Raw genomic sequence first — 23,726 nt, 5'->3', positions numbered from 1 at the left:
CTATACGCAGCAAATCAATTATTCATGAATGCTGTGTGAACTCTGCAGCATCACACACAATCACCTCAGACATCACCCCGTGTGCAGCAGCACAACAAGAACCTGCCTGATGGGAATCAGGGACAGCAGCGTTTATTTAGACTACAGCTGATAGTGCTTCGACCTGTTTTGGCTGAAACGGCGCATTCAGACAAATTCTCAGACATCCTGATGACATAATCCTGGTTTTGGGGAGTTGTTAATAAATAAAACAGAATACTCTTACTTTGCTATAAGACTCTTTTTTTTTTTTGTCTCTTCTCTTTTCCCAGCCTCCATCAGCAACACTTTCATCCTGCAAATAAAACCTGAATACGCCTGATAAATAAAGCTCGACCGTTTTTTAATTGTTAGCAGCAAGTCAATAAATTAAAACTGCAAAGTGACTTGACATATTGAGTTTACAGGCCAAGTTATTACGCCAGTAAGTTGAGGAGCCGTTTGATTTTCCCGATTTAATCTTCTTAACTTTTAATCTTTTTACACCACGCAAACTAGCCAAGTAAAGTCTTAATGTGAGAGCGAAACATGATGTTAAATCTGTGAAACAGCAGCACAGAAACAGAAGAAAAGCATGCAAAAACATGTAAGTATGGAGAGCAGCAGACAGTTTACAGCATGCAGGTAAAGTCTAAGGCAGCCTAATGCATCCCGCTAAATAATGTGAGCAAACACACTCATTTATACTCTGCGTGGACAAAAGAAGCCATCGATCATGCCGCAGATCCGCACAGGGCAGCGCGCAGGTCTGAGTCTGCGGCAGACTGACCTTCTTTCAGCCGGGAAACTGGTGATTTACTGGGCTATTTGCAAGTTCTGGGGATCCGTGTGTAATTAAAAAGCGAATGGGGGATTGTGTAGAGACAATCAGCATGCCGCAGGGTTTCTCACATCCTCTGAGAAAAGGAGGGAGTCTCAGGAGGAGGAGGAGGGGGAGGAGGAGGAGGAGGGTGGAAAGAACTTGAGTTGAGGAATTTGAATCGTGTTTGAAGGGGGAGAGAGGGAAAAGAAAGCCAGGGGAATGTCTGAGGGAGTCTGAGGGAACCGGTGGGCAGGAGAGAGGCTTTGGACGACAGGCTGCTTTAAAAATACTCCCTGTGGCTGGAAATAGACTCGGATCTGGATAAGAAAACCAGCAGGAGGACCGTCTGGCGCACCTTTGGCTCGTGCGCTGGGGTATCTAAAAGTTTGGTGGACAGCAGTCTGCGCTGGGATCGAGCAAAACAAGCAGCAAGCAGCGCAGAGAGAGGGTTTTTTTTTTAATCTGTCTCCTTAAAAAGGGAACTGAAACGACGGGATCCGGTTTGCGTTGGTCCTGTCTGCGGATAATCAGCATCTGCCGGAGTCACAGCGAAACTTTTTCAGCGCACAGCTTCGGATCTTTGAGCAGCTGAGATGCGGTGATGGAGTCCGCGGATGTTTCCAAGATGACTGCTCCTCTAATGAAGCACATTTTCAGAGGTGACCTGCGTTCAGTGAGAGGCATGAGCGCGTCTGCGTGGTCGTTGTTGACCCTCGCCGTCCTTTTTTCTGCCTGCAGGCCTCTTACCGCCGGCACGCTCACAGGTAAGGTCTGACTTCCACCGAACAGCAGCAGCTTTCCGTCCGACCTGAATGTTATTTGTCAACTTAAGTGCGAGGGAAAACATCGTAAGGAGCAATTAGCCCAGTCAGCCTTCTGCTCTTAACTCATTAAATCAATTTGCTTTGGGGTCGCGAGCGCAACCACAGCTGCAAGTGCGTTCAACATCTGGCCGACATGAAAGAAGTCACTCCACATAAAAAGCCTTTTACCACAAGGTGATCAAAGAAATCAAAAGAGCTGTAGTGGTTGAATCAGGCTGGGAATTAAAATACTTGGACTCAGTATGACTTATCTTCTGATGATTCATTCAGTGACAGTTAGTGAAATGAGTTTGTTATGGAGAGCTGCTTTCCTCGACTGCCATCAAAAGCTGGAGGATCCTGTTTTTGAGATCAGGCGTCATATGAAACCAGCAAAATGTGTGCTCTTCCATGCGACTCACCCAAACCAGGTATCCAGACTGGGATTTCCACCAGTCATGGCACGGGAAAGGGCGAAGGCTTAAAATTAATCCTGCTTGGAAGTGAGAGAAAGTCACTTTTAAAGCACACAGCAGAGCAACATAGAGACAAATCTGCTGTTCTGCTCTCAGAAAGGTGGAAACCAGACTGTCAGGTCATTTTACATGGGGACCACAAGCGTGGAGACCCTGACAGCCACCATCTCGAAGCCTTTATATGTTCTAACAATCAGCGTGGAGACCCTGACAGCCACCATCTCGAAGCCTTTATATGTTCTAACAATCAGTTTTTCCTGTAAAAGTTTGGAATCCATCAGCTACTGCAACCAGTGCGTGAAAACATGGAGTCCCTTCAGGGGCCTCCACCTGTCAGCTCATGTGTTTTGACCATTATGGTCACGCTGGCTCTCTGGGAGCTGTACCTCGGCCCTCAGCAGATGTATGACCAGGAGGGACAGAGATTACTAGAAACCGCTGTGATTTATAAGCTCAGACTGTTGGTTTCAAAGAGAATTTTTCCTGATGCCTCAGTTCCTATTTGGACGTAGGGACGGCTGGCGCCTCCTGAGGAGGGGTTCAGGGGAGCGAATGCTTTGGTTTGTGAGTCAGAGCTGGTCTGACTCAGACTCAAGCAGTGAAATGATGGATGGGGTAAGGGGGCAAGAGTGGAGGAGAAAGAGCTGGGAGGGGAGGTGGCAAAATGTGTAGCGATGAATCCAAAGAATGGCATGAAAAGGAGGCTAAATGAGAAAAGGGCAAAGGCGCAGCAGTGAATGGAGGGGCTGGATTACGTAGCGTTAAAAAGCCAGAAAGATAAAGGAGGGAGTGAGAGGAGGATAAATGCTCGGACTGTGTTGGGTATTTTTGGTATGTGCGTGTCCACTGACATTTAACATCTGAGCTTTTTCTGCAAGAGAGAGAGGGAGAGAGCAGGAGCCGAGAAGGGTGGAAAGAGACTGACTCTGAAAGAAATAGTGAGACCTCGAGGGAATTCAGGGGACAAAAGGGAGGAGATGGAGTAGTTAAGCATAAATGAATCACTGAAGACAGGCCACACACACACACATAAACACACACACAGACACAAACAGAAAAACAGTTTAACCACGGCCTGCTCTCTCCTCCACCTCTGCTCTCTCATGAAAGCTTTACAAGCTTATTATTACATGAATGCAGCACCAAGACAGAGGAAGAAAGTAGGGCTGCTTTTGTTCACCATGGCACAGAAAAAAAACAAAGTCATGGCTACGCAGAGTCTTGAAAGTGCTCAGCCGAGCTTAAAAGTAAAGGGAGGAATGACTTTTGATGCCAAAGAGCACACAGAGACAGAGAGGCGGTGAAGCAGAGACTCAGCAGGCCCCTTCATTTATCGCACTCCCAGAACAAGCCTTTCCAATGCAGGGCTGTGCATGTGCGTGCAGCACATGCACATTTGGAGAATCAAGGGCATGTTGAAGTGAGTGCGCAGGTCTGTTTTCAGCAGCTGAGCTCTGTGTGAGTGGGTGAGATTCGTCGCACTACGCTGTGAGGTCACAGCGAAGGGATCAGAGGTCGAAGGTGGGCCGTGAAACAGACGAGGAGGGCGGCTTGACAAGCTTGAGAAAACCTTTAAGGCATCGCTCAGAGATAAAGTGTGATTTACTGCCGTCCTGCAAATTCAAGAACAAACGCTGCGTTGGCATGCACGCCTCCCCTCACCGTTATAAGACCTCTCATTCCTGTTGTATGTCTCAAAAGTAAGAAAAAGCAGAACCAGGTCTTCATATTTATGTCGACCCTGCACCCCATTTTTTGGATGTTTAACAGATTCTCCGGCGTCTTGGCGGACGACCTGCAGCCTTATCGCTGGCGTTTGAGAGAAACCTTGAACGTTTGTAGAGTTTGTGTTGAGCTCTCTGTGCCGTGACGCTGTCAGAGCAGCAGGAGCAGCCGTCCTCTAACAAGGAGCCTTTGTCCCAGAATCAGCTCTGTCCTTCTCAGGTCGGCCTCGCTGTCAGTGAGGGGCACAAGATAACTGGATAACTCAAACACCAGCGTGGCGGCAGATAACCTGTGGCTTCACCTGCCTCACCAGATTTTAGTGCCAGTCAACAACAATTTTGCTAATCAGTTGATTGTTAAAGCCATTCACTAAACCAGAACAATGCTGCTTCCAGTTTCCAAGATTTGCAGCTTTTCTGAGTCACGATGGGAACCTGTGATGTATTTTTGCTGTCTGACATTTGATAAAGTTGTGACTAATCAGTATTAAAAATCCAGCAGCATATGATCTTTAGAGAGGGTACCAGTAAGAAAGCTTGCTTTGTGGATGTGAACTGTAAGCAAGGTTTGTTTTAAGACTGAACTAACCCCTTATCCTCCCTCTCTTAATCAAAGATTTGGAGTTTGAGCGAAGTCCCACCACTGTCATCTCTTCACTGGGCAAACCTGTTAAAATGCACTGTACCCTGACGGGAAAAGGGGGCGAGGAAGAGGACCCCCCCGATGTGCTCTGGCTGAGAGACGGCGCGCCTCTTCAGTACGCAGACACCAACCAGTTCCAGGTCCACACGGGCAGCAACAGTTGGACCGTCATCAGCACGCTCAGGTATGCAGCTGCTTCCTGTGCTGCACACGCTCGCTGCTCTTCTCATGTCGGTGCATGAGGTGTAATGATAAACGTTCATCTGTTGTGTGGCAGCCGCACCTGCCTTAAAAATGCCTGTCATGTGCTGTGATTGTGCTTATTTCCTGTTCCTCCACCTCATCCTTTCACCTAGCTTAACCAGCAGTTACTGGATTACATCAGCATGTAGACTTTCAGCACTTTGAAATGAAGTCGGGCGGAAATGATATGAGCCAAGTGAAACTCCTGTTGTAGCTTAACGTGTTTAATCCTGCTATGACTGGATGGCAAAAGTAACCAAAGCCTGTGAACCTGTCTGCCTCTGTCTTTATCACTTTTATACTCATATACTCAGTATCGAGAAGGTGCAGCTTCCTGACATGGGCTCCTATCGATGTGCTGTTCTATCAGAAAGCCACCAGACGTTTTCTGAGGAGGGGAGCATTCAGCTGGAGGGTGAGTTCGTCCTCAGCTCCCTCACACACACAGCGTCGTCTGTGCTGCGGTTTTATTTGGATTGTTAAAAGAGTCAAGATCCTGATTCAGCTGATTCCTCCGCAGGCCTTCCTCATTTCTCGGTGGAGCCCCAGCACATGTCTGTCGTGGCTAATGTGTCCCTGAGCCTGAGCTGTGTGGCCCATGGACCTCCAGAGCCAGTCAGGGTCATCTGGCTGCAGGACGGCGCTCCCCTGAACTCCCTGACCGACCCGGTGGCCCTGTCGCCCTCCACGCTCAACCTCACAGGTATCATCTTTCTGTCTGTATTACCTCAGCAGTCAAATCCACTTGTACGCAGCTAATAAGAACCATAAAATCCCTTCGTTCGGGTTAATTGTTACGCCCAGTCCATAAAAACACGATCAACTGACTCCTCATTTCAGCATTAAATTAGTCAAGTTTGAAGTCGCTGTGGCCTCAAGTAGCAAAGAAACAAGACAATGTCTAAATCATTGGTTTTGAATTAATCTGGTGATAATACACTGCTTCAAAAGCTACTCAGCAACAATCTTCTACAGTTTCAAAGGCTTCCAAATCCCCCCTCCACGGCCTTAACAAAACCACCAAATAACCACCCTCCCCAGAGAGAGCAGGCCGGCTGGCGCAGTGCCAGCAGATCCATTGAGGACGTGCCTTGTGGTTGTGTGGCCGATGGGTGAAGGCAGAGCAGCAGGCACAAGAGGGGCTATTGGGGGAAGGAAAATAGATGGGCAGAGGACATAGAGAGATAAAAGAAAGACGAGAGAGAAAGGGATCTGTTGCTGCTTGAATGCAAACCACAGCTGCCTACCGGATAGCTGGTTTGTGTTAAGTCCAGCAGTAGGAGGACAGTCAAAGCAAGCTGAGTCAGACAGAAGGAGGGAGGAGCAGGCGGCAGCGGTCCGTTTCAGGATCTGCTTTGACTCATCGGAGCAGGCTGGTGAGTGCTGACCAGGACCAGTTTGACGGTAACCTACACTCATTTCTCTGGAATGGGCAGCTGCTCCGGCAGACCACGAGCCCAAACCACGGCAAGCACAAATAATCTCTCAATGGGCCCATAAAGAGAAATGGTATGAAGTGCATTCCAGCCGTTAAGGCATCAGGGACAGCGCATGTCCCTGTAAGCTCACGTTTAAGGAGCTGGATCCCTGGTGGGGTTCTGCAAAGCCTGCACCGCAGCCATCTCGACTTCAGTGATCTCCAACGATTGAAGCACACATTCGCTTGCTCAGGTTACTGCCATGGCCAGTCATGAATATTCAGTTGTTTGGGCTTAAAAGAATTATTTTGGTTGTCTGGGATCACTGTCCTCCCGTGTTGACTTAAAACTGGGGAACAGTGTATAAACAGAGCTGCAAGGCTTCACCGCCATCACCAAATATTGATTCTCTTAATGATGGAAGTCGATCCTTTAACCTCATTGTCATTGTTTCATTTCAAGTCCAGAAAAATGCCAAACGTTCACATTTCAGCTGTTCGTGTCTGAGGTTTGGATGTTTTTCTGTCTTATTCTGTCATTTTAGACTGTTTGTCTGACAAAACAAATTGTTTGAGGACATGACTTCTTGGAATTTGTGATGAACGTTGGAACATTTTACAGTCAAATAGTGAAATCAATCCAAAAAGTATTTGTTTAATCTGTAATGGAAATCAGCTCTAGTTGCACCTTTAAGTTCAATATGAAGCAGTAGCTAAAGAAAGCTATTAAAAGCACAGTACGTCACAGTCCGAACGCTGTCTGACTGCACTGTACATGCAGCCAAGGAGAGGAAGCACGATGCTCTCATCCCCAGCTGACGGGAACTTTATTGGCCAATGCTCGAGGCTCATGAGCTCAGGAGGTCTTCCTAGTGACTGATTATGACATTTTCAGCTGATCGGGGGATGTTGTGCTGCGGTTTGCTGATGGGGAACGAAACAGACAGAACGGCGAGTGGCGCAATTTCCAGATGGCCCGATGAGCAGTTCATTCACCCGCACGGCCAGCCAGTGGTCATCCCCCCCGCCCGCCCTCCCTTTGCCGCTCACAATCCCTCACTTCACCGAGTGAGGATCGTACCCCCTGTTCTTTTTCCGGCCGCGACACAATGGAGGCATGGTGCCGTCGGCGCAGAGACGCAGGCTGTGAGCCTCAGTCTGTGGCTGACTGACAGTGTTGGGGTGTTAGATAACAGTGAGAAAACTTGAATGTCACATGTTTCGGCGTGTGTGTAAGCCTGCGCTGTGTTGTGGAAGGATTCGAGTGTGTCAGCACGCCGTGAGTCACTCTGTGAGGCGACTCACTCGCTGTGTCGCAGTGTTGTGCCCCCTCAGAGGAGCCCCAGCCTCTGGAAGGCAGCGGCTCAGCCTTTTACACCTGGACCTCAACTCCACTGCGCTCAAAACCACTGCAAAAAGTGTTCAGTGCCAACAGTTTTTCACCATCAGCCAGCTGCAGGCTCAATTTGAATCAATAGTGAATATGTAACCCAGACGCCTACAAGAAAATTTAGCCCACTTTTAAACATAGACTTCTTTTGACCTGCACAGCGACAGATCAGGATCAAGATTTATCTTCCGTATCAGCATCGAGACGACAGCTTTGTGTCTTCGGGTTTTGCGTCAGTGTGATTAAAAATATCATTAGTTTCATTTTGTTAACAGTGAAACTTAAAAGGGCGACGGGGGTGCTGTAATCAAAACTGAAAGACAGGAAGGTGTGAGATGGAGGGGTTTGCCAAAACACTGCACATCCTCCCAAATTTTTACCCTGAAAAGGCCATGACTGCTTGATGATGCTTGACACAGATTTGGTCCAAGGTGGATTTTCATCATTCCTGCCTTTTATTTATATGATAAGAAATAAGAGTCTGTGCTGCAGGAGACTTACCGTGATGACCATTTTTCCGCCCAGGTCTGAACAGGACCAGCACCTTTTCTTGTGAGGCCCATAACCACAAAGGCGTGGCCACTTCTGGATCTGGTACCATCACAGGTAAGCACAAACCTTTCAGCCCCTTTCCATTCAGTTTGAACACACTTCTTTATTAATGCATAACTCCTTGTTGTTATATCTTTATTCATTGTGTCTTTTTGGGTCCTTAGTTCTCCCATCCCAGCCTCATCTGAGGCCTGTGGAGATCACTCAGACCAGCATCCAGCTGTCATGGCAGCCTGGTTTTGGAGGCGATTACCCAATAATCCGTTGCTCTGTTCAGGTGAGACAGCATGAGACCAATGTGAGAGGAGAATACCACAACTAGCTGAGAAAACCAGCACGGAAAAATCACTGCAACTGTTTGACCTGCATGTTAAACAAACACATCACTCCCCCTCTATTTGCAGGACTCTGACAATCAGAGCTTTACCTCAGGCCTCATTTTAAAGAACAGAGAGCTTGCTTTTCTTCTCTTAACTCATCCTCTACCCCTCCCTGCTTCATTCACGTACCAGTGGATCAGGTTTCACTCTGGGAAAGTGGCCTCCTGGACTAATCTCATGCAGCACCACTCCCTCGCTCGCTCTCTCTGTGTCAGTGTCTCTCTGCCACTACCCTGCTCCGTGGCCATTACAGCTCGTAGCTGAGAGGAGGAACGTTTTCTCCTGGAGGAGCGAGCAGCGCAGCACCACCCAGAAACGTCTGGTTCTAATAACGCTGCCCCTCATACCTCTCTCTGTTCATGCCCCCTCCCCTCCCCTCCCCTCCCCTCCACGCTCCCTCACCCCCTCGCCCTCACAGGGGAACAAGGCGAGGGGCCGGCTTCAGCAGAATGGGGCAAAAATCTGAATTTAATGGTTCATTGTGTGGTGAAAAGAAACATGAAGAAGGCGATGTGTAGAGAGCAGAAGGACATTACAGTGCTACACAAAGAAAGAAAGAAAGAAAGAAAGAAAGAAAGAAAGAAAGAAAGAAAGAAAGAAAGAAAGAAAGAAAGAAAGAAAGGCGGTTAAAGAAAACAGGAAAAGGCAGTGACAGCAGGTATTGTGGGTCTGAGGCATACAAGGGGAATGCATGCTGAAGTGTGACTCAGGGCTGAGCTGTACAATTAGATTAAACAGTTGTTTACAGGCTGGACGGTGATTCATCGAGTGAGGAATTACTCTCACACACACGCATTCATACACTCCTCATTCATACAACTCAGTATTCCTCAGGATCACACCACCAACTCACGCCAAGTCATTGTCAAAGCCGCACATAACGGCATCTGCTGTACGCACACGCCGAGTCTGTTCGTGCGGCTCTTCGTTCGGTCTTTCATGTATGAGTTTTCGGCTCTTACCGTTAAGCCCGCCCTGTGAAGTGCAGCCTGTAGCCTGCGAAAGCTGCCTGATAATGAGCAGGGAACAATGGTGCAGACCAGTAACTTTAATGTGGTTTTAAGAGTGCTGCAATGAAAGATTTCTGCTGCCTTGTGTTCCTCTTTAAATGTGTTTACCGCAGAGGGTTTGCAGAGGCAGCAGGTTTCTGCCTGTGATTTTTACTTGATGGGTTCTGCTTTCGCTGCACCTTACTGACCCTGAGTTCAGTTCAAGACAGCAATGAAGCAGATTTTTAACACCGACCCCCCACCACCACCATTTTGCACACAGACTCCAACCCCCACCTTTTCTTCCACAAGTCTGTCAGCACTGTGCATGTAGTGGAAAATAATACCAGAAAAACAACTTAATGCACATGAATCATCAAACTGAAGTCACTTTCAATCCTTTTATCAATGATTAAGCTATTGATTATTAATAATTACCTCATGTGCCATCGGGAAATACAACATATTACCACCAAATCTGCACCTGCCATCGTGTCCAAAAGCAGGCAGAAGCTCTAACAGAAGTACGTTTTCTGAATGCTCCAGGCCAAACGTTCAGGAGGGTTCTCCGGAGAAGGTCCCGATCAGATGATCCTCAACCAGAATGTGAACATCCCACCGGCCACACACCTCATCGGGGACCTGGAGCCCCACAGCCTGTATGCTGTGAGGGTGGCCTGTCACAGCAGCCAGGGGCCGTCTGACTGGTCGCCCTGGATGGAGCTACGCACCAAAGAAGGAGGTGAGGAGATGTTTGTTTTCACCCTGGATTATGTGTGTGTGTGTGAAGGTCAAGGCTGTGTTATCTGCTTACTGGTTGAAGTCCAACTTTCCTCTCACTCCTGCTGTTTACTGGACAGATGCTAGCAGACACAATTGATTTTTTTTTGGGTGTTCTGGTCTGTACCGAGCTCTGTTTTTTCCTTCTTTTTCATTTCACTGCTGCTTTAATTCTGCGGACTGAGTGAGTCAAGACTTATTGGGAACATACGGTGTGATAGTAAGGAGTCAGAGAATCGAGTTACTGCGCTGTTAGTCATAATATTCCTTCCTGTGCCCCTTCGGCTTAGTCCGTGTTTATGAAGAATGCCAGACACCAGTGAGTGTACCTCTGCAGAGCCAGTTTCAAATGTAAACTCTAGAGGGCCGACCGGTATTGAAGGGACGGAGTAGGTGGAGACGGAGACAGGGAGGGAGGGTGGACGTTAAATTCTCCTGAAAGGCTTCAGTTAGGATCGCAGCACTCTGTCCAAACTGTAATGCTAGGCTGCTGTGTGTCAGCTTGAACCGAGGTGGGATTTTCCATGCCAGCTCATGCTGTCTCTATCCCCGGATGAACGGGAATGGAAACAGCGTATATTAAGAAGAGAAGATACTACGCCACTGGAGGGATGATGGGGGATTTCCGTAATGGAAGCTGTTTATGATCTGAAAACACTTAAACACAGCATTTCTCATAAATAGAAAAAAAGGAGAAGTGGAAACGCCACTGTAATGGAGAAGGACGAAAAGTGGTTTTGAGATACGCTGGCTGCCGTCAGGATTTTCGAGTTTCACTTCTTTGTTTTCATAAAGTCACAGCAATCCTTGTTTTGCTTCAGTGGAAAAGCTCTCTTATAGTTCCCTTTGGACGATATTGCTGCTTTTCCAGCTCCAGCAGCTCTCTGTGCACTTGTCCTAATGAGTCAGAGGATGAAAAGAAACACAAGATAAGATTCAGCTGCTGGTCAGAGAGAGTTCAGGAAGCACTGGAGGTCAAAGAGAGTGAGAAAATGAAGGGGGGAGGTGGACTGCTGGCAGCCCGGCCACGTTTTCCACAGCTTTCTCTCTGCTTTCGCTGCTGAAGACAAAACTCCCAGAAGTCTCTGTTGTCGAGGCCGAGGTCTGCCTTCCTCCTCCATTTGTTTCGCATTAATAAATTGTGCCATTATGTGCTCTACTATCTCCTACATGTGTCATGCTGGCACAGACACTGTCTGTCTCCTCGCTGCAGACTCTTCTCCTGCCAGCTCTTTCTGCTTCTCACATCCATCTTCTGCTTCCCTCGCAGTAACGCCACGCATCAAACAAGCTCAACAAGTTTCTTTTCTCAATCCAGTCTTTCAGCTTCACTTCTTTCTCTCTCGTTTCCCTCCTTTTTGCTGACCTCGGACGACCTTTGATTTCTCTTCCCCGAGCGAACAGCCAGGCACTGTGGGAAAAACAAAAAAGAGGTTAATGGTGGGCCGCGGCGAGGAATGGACAGAAGAACGGGGGAAACGAGGGAAGGGGGCGCGTTGAGAAAACACTCGTTTTGCTATTTTCCCAAAGCCCACCATTTTCCCCGGAGGATGGGAGAACTGAAAGGGGGAGGGGGACTCATGGGTGGGACAGGAAGTGAGATGACCCATGTCACGGTCCTAATCCTAAAGCTGCAATGAGATTATGTTTTACGTATGTATTATGTAAACACGTTCCACTCACTTCCTTAAATGAGCCCAGAATTACATCTTTCCAAAAAAACAAACGTATGAGCAGGTGTTCCAGCAGCTGGATTATTGTTTACATAACTAACGTCAGCTGAGGGACGCCTTATTCCTCGATACTTTTATGACATCACATTCGTCTGTAACCCTGATGAAACTCACCATCCTGATGGGAATGAGTCACAACGACGTGTCACGTTTAATCCCGTTTGATATGCCAGAAAAATAAAAGTACGAGTGTTAACGGACTTCAACAACAGCAGTCTGTTTCCACCATAAAAACTGAAGCGAGGATGTTCTGAGGAGTTTTGATGACACTCACATTTGTTCCCCAGCTGATCTGGGAAACACGTTTCCTGTGTAGTGCTGAGTTTATTTTCGTTTATGGAGACCAGACTCCAGATCCCAGGGTTATGAGTCCTTTTTTGGCTTCAGGCTAACCCCTTTCCGTCCACGTGTTGACCCACGCAGAGACTAACCAGACAGGGAGGACGAGCTGAAGCGTACAGCCGCGCCTCCGAACGCTGTTTAAACATGGCTGCCCGACACGGCGTCTTCAATGCGACACGCAACAGGATGTGAAACAGTAGTCTGCCATGGATGCAGATGTTAACCTCTGCTGCTGTGAACTAATTGTGGCTCAAACTGTTTGTTTCGAAGCCTCTTGCCAAGCCTGCGCTGCTTTCATGTGGAAGACAAAGGAACAACATGAGGCATTTTTTTCCTCTGTAGCTTCAGAAAACACACCTCACTTTCCCAAATTTTCCAACTGGAGTTTATTCAAGTGAAGCAGTTGTTTTTTTTCTCTCCTCCCTGAAGTTTTACGTCAAACAATTAACTTTTCTGTTCCCTTGAACTCGTAGCTCCATGGCAAAAAAAGAGAGAGGCATGACCACAGAGAGGGCAGCGAGGGAGAAGAAAAGTTGGAAAGGAGGGGATGGAATCATGTTGGATGGAGGACAGGGAGGGAGAAAGACGTGAGGAGGGGAGGGGAAGGGGAGAAGGGAGCGGGGTAGGCGGCAAGGAGGTTGAGGAGGAGGCAGGGAGAGAGATGACGGATCATAGGTGGAGACGAGCTGCTGGAACAAACTCCACTTGGAGGCTGTTTTTGTTGCCGCTGGCAGGCAGAACAGGGACCGCATGTGGAAACAATCACCCGCCAAACGCTTCCTGATAACATCATCCATAGGCTGGGCCATGTTTCCCAAGCTCACACTGACTTAGCGCATGTGTGTGTGTGTGCGTTGGTGTGGGTTTGTGTGGCTGTCCAGCTAGTTCGTGTGACTTTATAAGCCCGCAGAGAGAGCGAGCGAGGAGCGAAAACAAAGACAGCCTCAACTCAACAAAGGCACTAAGCGATGTCGTCTCGCCGTGAAAAGGCTCCTGAATGTCTTTGCTGTACAGGGCATCAATCACACACGCACACACAAACACACATACACAAATTCCTCGCACTATTTCTAGCATGTTATTCAGCTAGGTTTTCTCTCCGCTGGGTATTTCTGCTGCCAGCGGCCTTTTTTTACTCTCCGCTCCAGAGAGCCAGAAGAGAAAATGGCAGGCCAAAGAATAAAGCAGAAACAGGGATAGACAGAAGAGGAGGGAAAGCGTGACGGAGAGCCCGTCCAACCATGCTGAGACAGAGAGGGCGCGCTGGCTCCTGAACTAAGCTAACGGCGCTGTCTGCGGTGCCCTTAGCCGGCCTTTTCTGCCCTAATAAAGCAGAATTCTCCACATTCTCTGACATCTTCTCCTTCCAGCTGTTGCACTTATCCACGCCCTAGAGGCTCTGGGCTGTCAAAACAACACACGCCTGGCTAACCCCCAGCCCACTGGCCCCCGGCCACCGGGCTCACAGTCACAGCGCTGCCGACTCCTCGTTCATACCCAGAATTTTTGACACGTACGCCGCCACACCCTGAGCCGCCTGCTTGCCTAACCTTACGCCGCTCTGCGTGTAACTGTGTGAGGAGTGAAATGCCTTCAAGTGCTGCTGCGCTTTGTGTTTCAGTGCCAGAAAACCCACCTGTGAACGTGACCGCGGTCCTCAATGGGACAGAGGTGCTGGTGACGTGGGAGGGGCCTCCGGGAAAGCTGAATGGAGAGCTGCAGGGCTACGTGGTGGAGTACAGCACACCTGCCGCACAGCAGGTGAGTCCGGGACGAAGCTGTGACGGTCTGATGATGAGAGGACAGACAGAGGACATGTCCAGCGATGCTGACTGACTCCCTCTTTTTGTTGACAGTTTGTTGTGGATACTGGATTGGACGCTGAGCTGTCAATCAATCTGTCCACCCCCCTGTCCAATGTGTCTTATCGAGTGTGTGCCTACACGGGGGCGGGGCAAGGACCCTGGACCCCCACACAGACTCTGACACTTATCGCTCCTGGTGAGTGACAAAAAGCGTCAGAAGGACTAATAATGATAAAAGAGTCTGATTTTAGCTCATATCTTCATTCATAATCACCATCAGTCACATGCTGTTCTGCAGGGATAAACATGTTATTTTCACAGCACAAAATATGTTTTTTTTCTCCTGAAAGTCAGATTATTGACATGAGCTCTGCTTTTTTTTTTGCTCCCGCAGAAATGGAGGAGTTCAGAGGTGAGTAACGACCGGCTTTGCACATGCAAACTCACAAATCTCGTCTGTGACCTCTCTGAGCGGCGCTTAATGACACAGTGACAGTGGAAGTGAGCTCATGGTGTTTTTTCCACCACAACACTTCTCTTTCTTATTCTCTGTCAGTTCCTTCCTGTGTATCTCAGAAAAAAAGGGAAGGAAGAGAAAAAAGAGAGAAGGGGAAGAGGGTTGAGGGGTGAATGAGGAGACGCATCATAAATATTTATAACGGGCAGGAACAGTGGAGCATCTCTGTTTGCTTAGTCTAGTAGAGCCAGACAGACGACTCGAACAACAAGAGCGGCAGATAAAAGAGGCAAGGAAAGCGGGGGAGGAGGAGTGTGAATGGGATGAAAAGTCAAAAACAGTGGGTGGAGGCTGTGGGTGAACAGCAGCGACTTGTGGGTGTAGCTGTGAGTAAATTTCAGGAACTCAGAGAAAGTAGATGTTTTGAGAATGAGGGAAAAAAGGAGCGTATTTTTAGTAGATATGTTTACATTCAGCTCAACAAATATGGAGGGAATGACTGAGGTCAAGCGTGTTTTAATGCTGCGTATGGACGGAGTCGCTGCGACCACAGTGGACATCAGTGTATGAAGACAACAGGATAACAACTGTGAAACTGTGCACTTTGGTTTTAGTACGACTAAGTTCACCAATAAATAATCCAGTTTCACCTGTTTCAGTTGAGAAAATTAAAAGTAATTAATGATTCTTGTTAGCCGTAATGGCTAAATGTCTGACTGAACCCTCATCTGTGTGTGTTGACGCCTCTCCCTCAGGTCCGTCGCTGCCCCCGGCCTTTTCCTGGCACTGGTGGTACGTGGTGATGGCCGTCGCCGGCGCCGTGTCCATAGCTGTGCTCATGGCTGTTTACGTGGCCAAGCTGCGGCGCAAGGAGACGCGTTTTGGGTGAGCTGTTAGCGCTCCTCGTGGGTGGAAGGGAGGGACAGGACAGCCGTGCCAAACCAGAAAACTGGAGCTTTTTTCAGTTCCTTGACCTAGTTGCCTCACTCTGCATGCATTCTCAAGCATTTGGACAGAACAGGAGACATCTGTTTTGAAAGAGCAGCAGTCCTTAAGAACGGTGGAGCGGTGCCATGTTCCCTGCAGTGTTTACGCATCTGCCGCAGTGACCTCTCATTGTGTTTCGCTCTGTCTTGAACGATGTGTTTATGCGTTCACAGAGAGGCTTTCGAACCCATGATGGAGAGCGGAGAGCTGGTGGTCAGGTACCGCGCCCGCCGCACCTACAGCCGCAGGACTACAGAAGCAACATGTGAGCTCCTCTGTCCGCCCCTGCATGTTCCTCAGAAAGACGACACTTACTGTTTGCACCTGACTGTCCTTACAGCAGGAAGACATGCGTCTCCCAGCATGCCCAAACCTGCCTCTTCTAGATAACGATGCAAAAAAACAGCACTATAGCGTCTCCTTTCACGCGCCGGGCCTGGATCCAACAGTTCAGTGGAAGGAAATCTTTGGCTGTAATTACACAGTGACACTTCTATTCTCCACATTTCAAGACAGGAAAGGTTCATTTGGTTGATTAGAGGCTGAAACACGAGCAATTAAGGGTTAATTCATTCCCCACAGCTGTAAAAACAGCCCCGGAGCCGTCAGTCAGCTGACACACTCTGCAGCAACACTGTGCCCCTTGTCCTGTATAACACCGTGTTTCATCTTTTACTTTGGTTCGGTGTTCAGTTAATCCACTGAATGAAGTTTTGTCCAATCAGGTGTGAAAAGCAGAATTACTTCTGACTTGACTTCAGGCATTTTACCAAATGAGCAGGGGGAGGCGGGACGGGGAGGGTGACATCCAGATAACAGGGGATACAGTTACATCAGGAAGAAAGTGACTTGATGTAACATCTCACAAATGACATTTCAAACTCGAGAAGCTTGTAACAACAGACGAGGAGTCGCCTGACTGCTCTGATTGGAGGGAAGAGGTTATTTCTTCGCTGTGAGTCCTCGCAGGGATACGTACCTGTAAACACAGCATAGGGCTCAAATTTCACACAACCAGGTCACAGTCAAGCCCCGACATTGTCCCCGGTGAACGTGCATTATTTGTAAAGACCTCATACACGAGTCTCAGCTTGCCTCGGCCGCAAAAAAGGACAAAACTGTAGAGAAAAAAAACGTATCCAGTGAGTAAAACGAGACCAGCCAAGAGGAAAAGATGCAGAGATAACGTGTACTCTGGCTGAATGGGGGGAGGCACGCTGGGAATAAAGGAGAGGGTCAGATTGGAGGGATTTGGGCGGTATTTACGCTCCTGATGTTGACCAGTATTGTTGGCCAGTTCTCAGGACGAAGTCAAACCCTCGAGCTCCGGTTATCGGATGCATTGGCTAATAGTCGGTCACGGCAGCATGTGTTGGAACATGCCTGTGGACTGAGCGCATTGTTGTCCGACGTGTGGCAGATTGATAGTGGAGCAGCAGCTGGAGGGGGATCTCCGAGCGTGTCGTTGCCTTGTCGTGTCCCGGCCCAGATGTGAAAACATCATATGGCTCAGTGACAGGCAGCCGGCTGAACCAGTCAGGAAGCTTTAAACCAGCTGAGACCTTCACACCTCAGCCCCCCCCCCCCCCCCACTCAAACCTGCTCCCAAACCTTGCTCATGTGTCCCACAGCTGGAATATTTTCCAGGTTTGGATGTTGAATTTGCCGTCACTGTTGTTCAGTTTTAACTCTATTTTCAGCTGCAGTTTAGTTTTAAGGCTTTGGGAGTTTTAACTAAGACTTTTCACATTTTTGAAAGTGAACAGACTTTTCTGTAAAATACGACGCTCGACATTTAGAGCACACAATAGATCATCATTTCTGACGCTGATGTAAATTCGAGAAAAGCAGCGTTAGTTTGCAATCACAAAAAGATGACAACCAGCAAGATTTACTGGAGTTTTAGAAGAAGGCAGGATTAGTGCAGTTCTAGTCTTATTTTCATTGTTTTTCACGCTGGCAGTGTTTATTAACACTTTGTTCTTGGCGTCGTGTTGTCCATTGTGGTTTTGCACTCTGGCTGCTTTTCTCTGTTTTCTGTGTTCTTCATTAAAGTGCCTCAAACACCATTAAAGTTCCTTATTTTTTCCCTCCTCAGTGAACAGCCTGGGCATCAGCGACGAGCTGAAGCAGAAGCTCCAAGACGTGATGGTGGACAGACATAAGCTAACCCTGGGAAAGACTCTGGGAGAAGGTAGCACTTTGCTTCTTAAGTCAGTCTCACTTCTGGGAAAGAGTGAAGTTCATGTGTGCAGTGTCGGTAGAAAAGGCTTTTGTAAACACTTTCATATCAGGGCGGTAAAGTACATTCAGGGCTTATCTGCTCTCCGCTTATCTCCGGTCATTTCTGTCTGACACTTGCATGTTTTGAGCCTGGGCATCGTGCAACAGTTCACAATGCGATCATCTCACAGACCCGTGCTCTCTTCATGCATCCAAACTGAGTGTTTGATTGTGTTTCCATTGCTTTCTTCAGGAGAGTTCGGCTCCGTGATGGAGGGGCTGCTGACTCAGGAGGAGTCGGTTCTCAAAGTCGCTGTCAAGACGATGAAGAGTGAGTAGACAGCCAAAGTACTCAGCAGCCGCCACAATGGATCTCTTCATCTTTGGGAACACAGGCCGTTTGATAGGCAGCCCCCCGGGTCAGAAATTAACAAGTGCTGGGGGCTTGAATCTCAGTTATAAACGCGCTGGCAGAAACAAAAGTTGACCCCACATAAACTGCAGTGCCAAAGTAAAAGCATTTGTACAGAAACGTCAGATTTGAGGAGCAAAAGATGAATTTTTATGGGCAGTTTTCTGAAACGCGATCGAGCTCAAAGTTAAAACAGACATAGCAATAGTTTAATGAATTTCAGGAACCAAATCACCCTCAGAAGTAAAAGTTCACCTCTTACGCTGGCACCCTGTGCTGTACCAAACCCTGTGGTCTCACCGCTGTACTGTCCCCTCTCCAGTTGCTATCTGCACCCGCTCAGAGATGGAAGATTTTCTCCGTGAGGCTGCCTGCATGAAGGAGTTCGACCACCCCAACGTCATGAGGCTTCTGGGTGAGTCAGGATTCATAACTGTGCCTCTGGAAAGAATGGATGGCTTTGAGAGGAATATCTCAAACCTGAGTAAATCAAACTAAATGCCATCAAAGTTAAGTGAGAAAGTAGCTTTATTTTTTAGGATTTAGGTGAACTGACCCTTTAAGAAACTGCCTCAGTTCATTAGAGTATGTATTCTGAGGTTATAAGTAAAATCATGTAAACGTCTGTATGTGCAGAGCATGCATGCAGTGTGTGTGGGTAACACTAAGCTGCTGTGTTTCCACAGGTGTGTGTCTGCAGACTGTGGAGAGTGAAGGTTACCCCTCGCCTGTGGTCATCCTGCCCTACATGAAACATGGAGACCTGCACAGCTATCTGCTGTACTCCAGGCTGGGAGACTGTCCTGTGGTAAGTGTGATTACGAGCAGTCAAAGCTCTGAGTCAGCAGCACACACATGTGCGCACACAGGCGTAAACACACACACCATTTGACGGTTTAATGAGTTCAGGGTTTAGAAGTTCACACGGACGTCAGCGAAATGATATCCAAAAGTTAACATAGACAAGAAGTATTGGTTACAGTCTCTATCCGCACCTCTTTGGCAGCGCTGGGATCTGAGATCATCTTTGCTATCTGCACTTTTGCTTATTAATGGATGAAGTGATTTTTTGGGATGGAGAACTGCCGTACGCAGTAAGTCCCCGAAGAGGCGCGTTGAGAAACACGAGCCTAATCAAAACGAGATTCCTCCTGAATGTTGAAACCTCCATGAGTCTGACAAACATCCAAACGCACAGCGTGTTGAATCCTGATCGTCCCTCAGGAGGGGGCTCAGAGGGGCCGCTGGTCCCCGAACAGATGGGCTCTGGGGCCCTCTGCTGTGCGGAAAAGAAATGTCAGCTGTGATGGATGCCTGACCGAAGCTCTTTTGTCCTGCAGTACCTCCCGTCTCAAATGCTGGTGAAGTTTATGACCGATATTGCCCGAGGGATGGAGTACCTCAGCGGGAAGAACTTCATCCACAGAGACCTCGCTGCCCGCAACTGCATGTAAGCACAATCTCTTCTTCCACTTTTCGCTCTCTCACTTCCCTCTGAACACTTGCTCTTTCGCTTTCTGCAAAGTAACTCCAGCTTTCAAGTAACATGTCAAGAAGGGTGAAAAAGCTGAGTGCACTTTTTTTACTGTCCGCCGCTTTGGTCCCTCTGCCTCAGGCTGAACGAGAACATGAACGTGTGCGTGGCCGACTTTGGCCTCTCCAAGAAGATCTACAACGGGGACTACTACAGGCAGGGCCGCATCTCAAAGATGCCTGTCAAATGGATCGCCATCGAAAGCTTGGCGGATCGCGTCTACACCACCAAGAGCGACGTGGTCAGTTCACTTACTCTGTGTGTGTGTGTGTGTGTGTGTGTGTGTGTGTGTGTGTGTGTGTGTGTGTGTGTGTGTGTGCTAGTGTTAATCCCAGGTCACCACGAGGTTAATTCCAGGGTTAATTATGGCTAATTAAGTCAAAGTCATACCTTCGTCTGCCTTTAAAGTGTTAGAAAACTTGAAATGTGTCTCTAAGAGTCACATGATTGTTGCCGTGGTGATCGAATTCACAGCAGAAACAATTATCAAAACCTTCATGTAAACGTCTGAAAGCACCCCTCCAGCCTCTGTATGCTCAGTGCTCTCTGATCAATCACAGCTGTTTAGATCCTGCTGAGTAAATGATGAAAAGTTTCTGTGGATGTTTGGAGATTTTCTTCCACTGTCAAAACAGACATTTATTAAAATAGCTCTCTTTGGTGGAAGGAAGCCCCGTACGACCTTTTACAGCCACCTTTCATGTCGTAAAAAGCTGGTTTTGGGCCACTGTTGCTTTAAAGAGGCAGTGCAGAAGTGGGCGTGTAGCTGTTATGGCCAAATATAGGTGAGCTTCCAGGAAACGAATGCGTCAGTGCAAAGTCTGCACTCTTTCAAAGTGAGAAATGAGATATGCAGAGTTTTTGTTTCCATGCTCGTGTCAGTGTGAGCCTTGGAAAGGATATACATTCCTCAGTACGCTGTGCATAAAGGATGTCCAGAAAGCCTCGACAAACACGCCTGTGTTACTTCCACAGCCGATGTTTGAGCAGTGTGTGGCAGAGCCTGTAAAATCTGAAGGAACTCAAACCTCTTCCTCCCTCTCTCTCCGTCTCTCCCCCTCCTCCTCCCATCTGTCCGTCCCTCTCAGTGGTCGTTTGGAGTCACCATGTGGGAGATCGCCACGCGGGGCCAGACTCCGTACCCCGGGGTCGAAAACAGCGAGATTTATGATTATTTGAGGCAGGGGAACCGTCTCAAACAGCCGCCGGACTGTCTGGACTGCATGTGAGTGTCGGCTCCTTCACTGCACATTACTCACAGGGCAGACTCAGCTGATGATGAAGTCACCCGCAAATCTTTGGCCTCCTGATTAGAAGCACCTTTTTTCCGTAAAGTAATCAAGCCTGGAGGCTAAAAGCAGTCCCAGGCTGCCTGCTTTTCAAGGAGCTCAGATGATGCTTTGAATTTTCTCTACGTTTCTTAGAGACATGAAATCCTGATATCTTTACTATTTCTAATTACGTTTTAAACTGATTGTTTCTGAAATGTGTTTCCTCGTCCTCTCCAGCTACTCCCTGATGTTCTCCTGCTGGCTGCTGAGCCCAAAGGATCGCCCGTCCTTTGAGTCCCTGCGCTGCGAGCTGGAAAAAGCCCTGGAGGATCTGCCAGACCCTCAGGACCCAGACGAGATCTTGTACGTCAACATGGACGAGTCCTCCATGGAGCTCGGGGCAGTCGGCGGCCGTGACCCCATTGGGGGGCCGTCCCCTCTCTGCCTGAAGGGTCTGGACTCAGTGACCACAGTGGAGGTCCACCACCCAAACCGCTACGTCCTCTGTCCCCAGCACGAGACCAACCGAGCCCTCTCGGACTCCCTGGAGAGCCTGGACATGCCGGTGTCGTCCTCCACGGCCACGCTCCCTCTACAGCCATCCTGCCGCTCCACCCCCAACCCCACCCCAGCTCCCACCCCACCTGGTGAACTTCTGGAGGAGAGGGAGGGGTCCAGGAAAATGCCCTGGCAGTGATGGCTTCACTCTTAAAGAAATGACACTGCCAAAGTGTGCCATCCTTTCGCCCCAGTCCAAGACCAAGATCCAGCCTCCTGCTGCTGACTGTACAAACCTCATGCGCCCCTACACACATATTTTGCACAAGCACACACACACAGCGGAAGGCATTCCAGGGACCTGAAGGATTATTTCCTCTGTCAACCCCCCCCCTTTTCTAAAATGAGCACATTTCCAGCTGACTGTAAAGTCAGAGTGTGATGCAGACAGCAGGTGAACAGCACAATCAGAGAAATGCATTCCCGGTCACTAAAGCAATAACATACCAACTACCTGTACGGAGCAGAGCGACCTCCTGCATGTGATTAAGCTACGAAATCAAACGTCTCTGTGAAAGACAGCTCAGACACTGCCAGACTGAGTCCACAGCCAAACAAACTCAGGAGCTTGAACTTTACAGCGAGCGAGCGCGGACATGGAGGACTCAGACCAGCCGAGGACGCAGAAACCTCGTCCACTCGAGGACTGGAGGCGAAGACGGGAGGAAGCAGCAGCGTCTGTGCCACTGAAGGCTGCTTTAAGGCTACACTGATAGTTTATGAAGTGCTAAAACCAGCGTTTCTCAGCCTGAGCAACCGTTTTTCAGCTTTGAGCTGAGGTCTTTAACAACAAAAGAGTAATAATAAGTGAAGAATTCAAAGATAACCAAACTCAGACAGAAAATCCACCGCGGGCTTTAGAGACTTTCATGTGGAGCTGTTTTGAATGAGGAACCTCCTCCGTGTTAAAAACCTGTATTAGTTTATGTGACAGCCTCATGTAGCCTCTCGCAGCCCCTCCAGGGGCTGCACTGCTACTTGTGCACGAAGCACCGCGAGCCATTTATCGTTCACACAAGGCAACTCTTTCCTCGCCGACTGAGGCGCCTGTGCAAGTCCTGATTCAACTATACTGTCTGTACATCTTTGTCGTAACTCAGGAACCTGAGACTTCGCTCAACAGGGACAGAGGTACCGGTCAAATCAAGAGGGTACGAGTAATCAGAGGACTGAGGGGAGGTACGGACATGATGGAGTCACCCAAGGCAAATGGCGGGATAAGCTCCTCACCGTTGCTTTTGGCTTAAGCACAGTGTTAATTACACATTTTGTCATTTTTTATGCTGATTTTTTGTTTTTCTACAACGTTGCACTAATGTTTTTATATCAATGTATGTTTGTTTATAATGTGTGTATCTTTTATGCTTTTCTGTCTTGCTTCCTCGGCCATCCTGTAGATATCACTCCTAAGATCAGCTCACGTGCATGTTCAGAAAAGCAGCCTGTGAGTGTTTTCCGTAAACGTCGAGGAGAAAGAGGCAGAAAGCAGCAGGACGCTACGAGGACATCCACCGGCTGCAGCTCGGCGTCATGCATGCACTTAATGAGAGTTCATACAGAGTTATTTTCTCATATTCCAACACACATTTTGGGAGAACATTTGTTTAAATGAGGCGCTGTGTTTCTATATATCAAAGGTACTTATATATGTATACATATACATGTACTTCTATATGTATGCTTATATATATGTTTCTGAAATTCCTTGCTAAGATAAAGTGTACATTTCTCGCACTGCCTTTGGTACTGTATACTCAGTGATAGTCTTAGGTCGTGTGTGTGGTGCTGAGGCTGAGGCGCTGCTCTGATTTGATCTGTTCAATTTGAGTGCAGATGCCCCATAATGCTCCAAACACCAGGGTTTAACCGGGTGTTTGGGGCCTTTTGGTCTCTAAAAGTGTCTCGGGACAAATCTGCAGAAGCTGAAACTCCTTCATGAGCGCAGCCAGTCGACTCGCAGGGTTTCAGGCTGCCTTCAGTGCCTTCAGATAGCCAGTGTTTGTGTAGATCTACACTCAGTACGTGTGTGTGGACTGTGATTCTCTTGCTGAATTGGAGACTGTACCATAATTGCCTTTATATTGTCACTGTTATGATTTGTAAACAAATTTTTATACAGTACCTACAGTATTTTGTGTAAGAAATAAATGTGTTCATCATGAATGA

General features: G+C 48.2%; 2 protein-coding genes across 2 annotated transcripts in view; one reads left to right on the top strand and one right to left on the bottom strand.

The window, feature by feature from the left end:
* ryr1b (ryanodine receptor 1b (skeletal)) overlaps positions 1–23,726 on the bottom strand; it is a 96,452-nt gene that overhangs the window by 11,430 nt on the left and 61,296 nt on the right. The gene's annotated exons all lie outside the window — the stretch shown is intronic.
* Positions 1,051–23,725, top strand: LOC139336924 (tyrosine-protein kinase receptor UFO). Its single transcript, XM_070971235.1, has 20 exons — positions 1,051–1,605; positions 4,461–4,671; positions 5,045–5,145; positions 5,251–5,433; positions 8,063–8,143; positions 8,254–8,366; positions 10,005–10,200; positions 13,935–14,074; positions 14,170–14,314; positions 14,513–14,530; positions 15,331–15,460; positions 15,736–15,827; positions 17,661–17,756; positions 18,039–18,116; positions 18,520–18,612; positions 18,884–19,005; positions 19,538–19,647; positions 19,813–19,972; positions 20,820–20,956; positions 21,240–23,725. Exons 1-20 carry the CDS (start codon positions 1,443–1,445, stop codon positions 21,697–21,699), a joined length of 2,829 nt encoding a protein of 942 aa, XP_070827336.1. The 5' UTR covers positions 1,051–1,442; the 3' UTR covers positions 21,700–23,725.

The sequence above is a fragment of the Chaetodon trifascialis genome, chromosome 9, assembly GCF_039877785.1.
Source record: "Chaetodon trifascialis isolate fChaTrf1 chromosome 9, fChaTrf1.hap1, whole genome shotgun sequence".
Classification (NCBI taxonomy): domain Eukaryota; kingdom Metazoa; phylum Chordata; class Actinopteri; order Chaetodontiformes; family Chaetodontidae; genus Chaetodon; species Chaetodon trifascialis.
The sequence above is the reverse complement of the archived record's forward strand: the minus strand, read 5'-3'. Positions and strand labels throughout refer to the sequence as shown.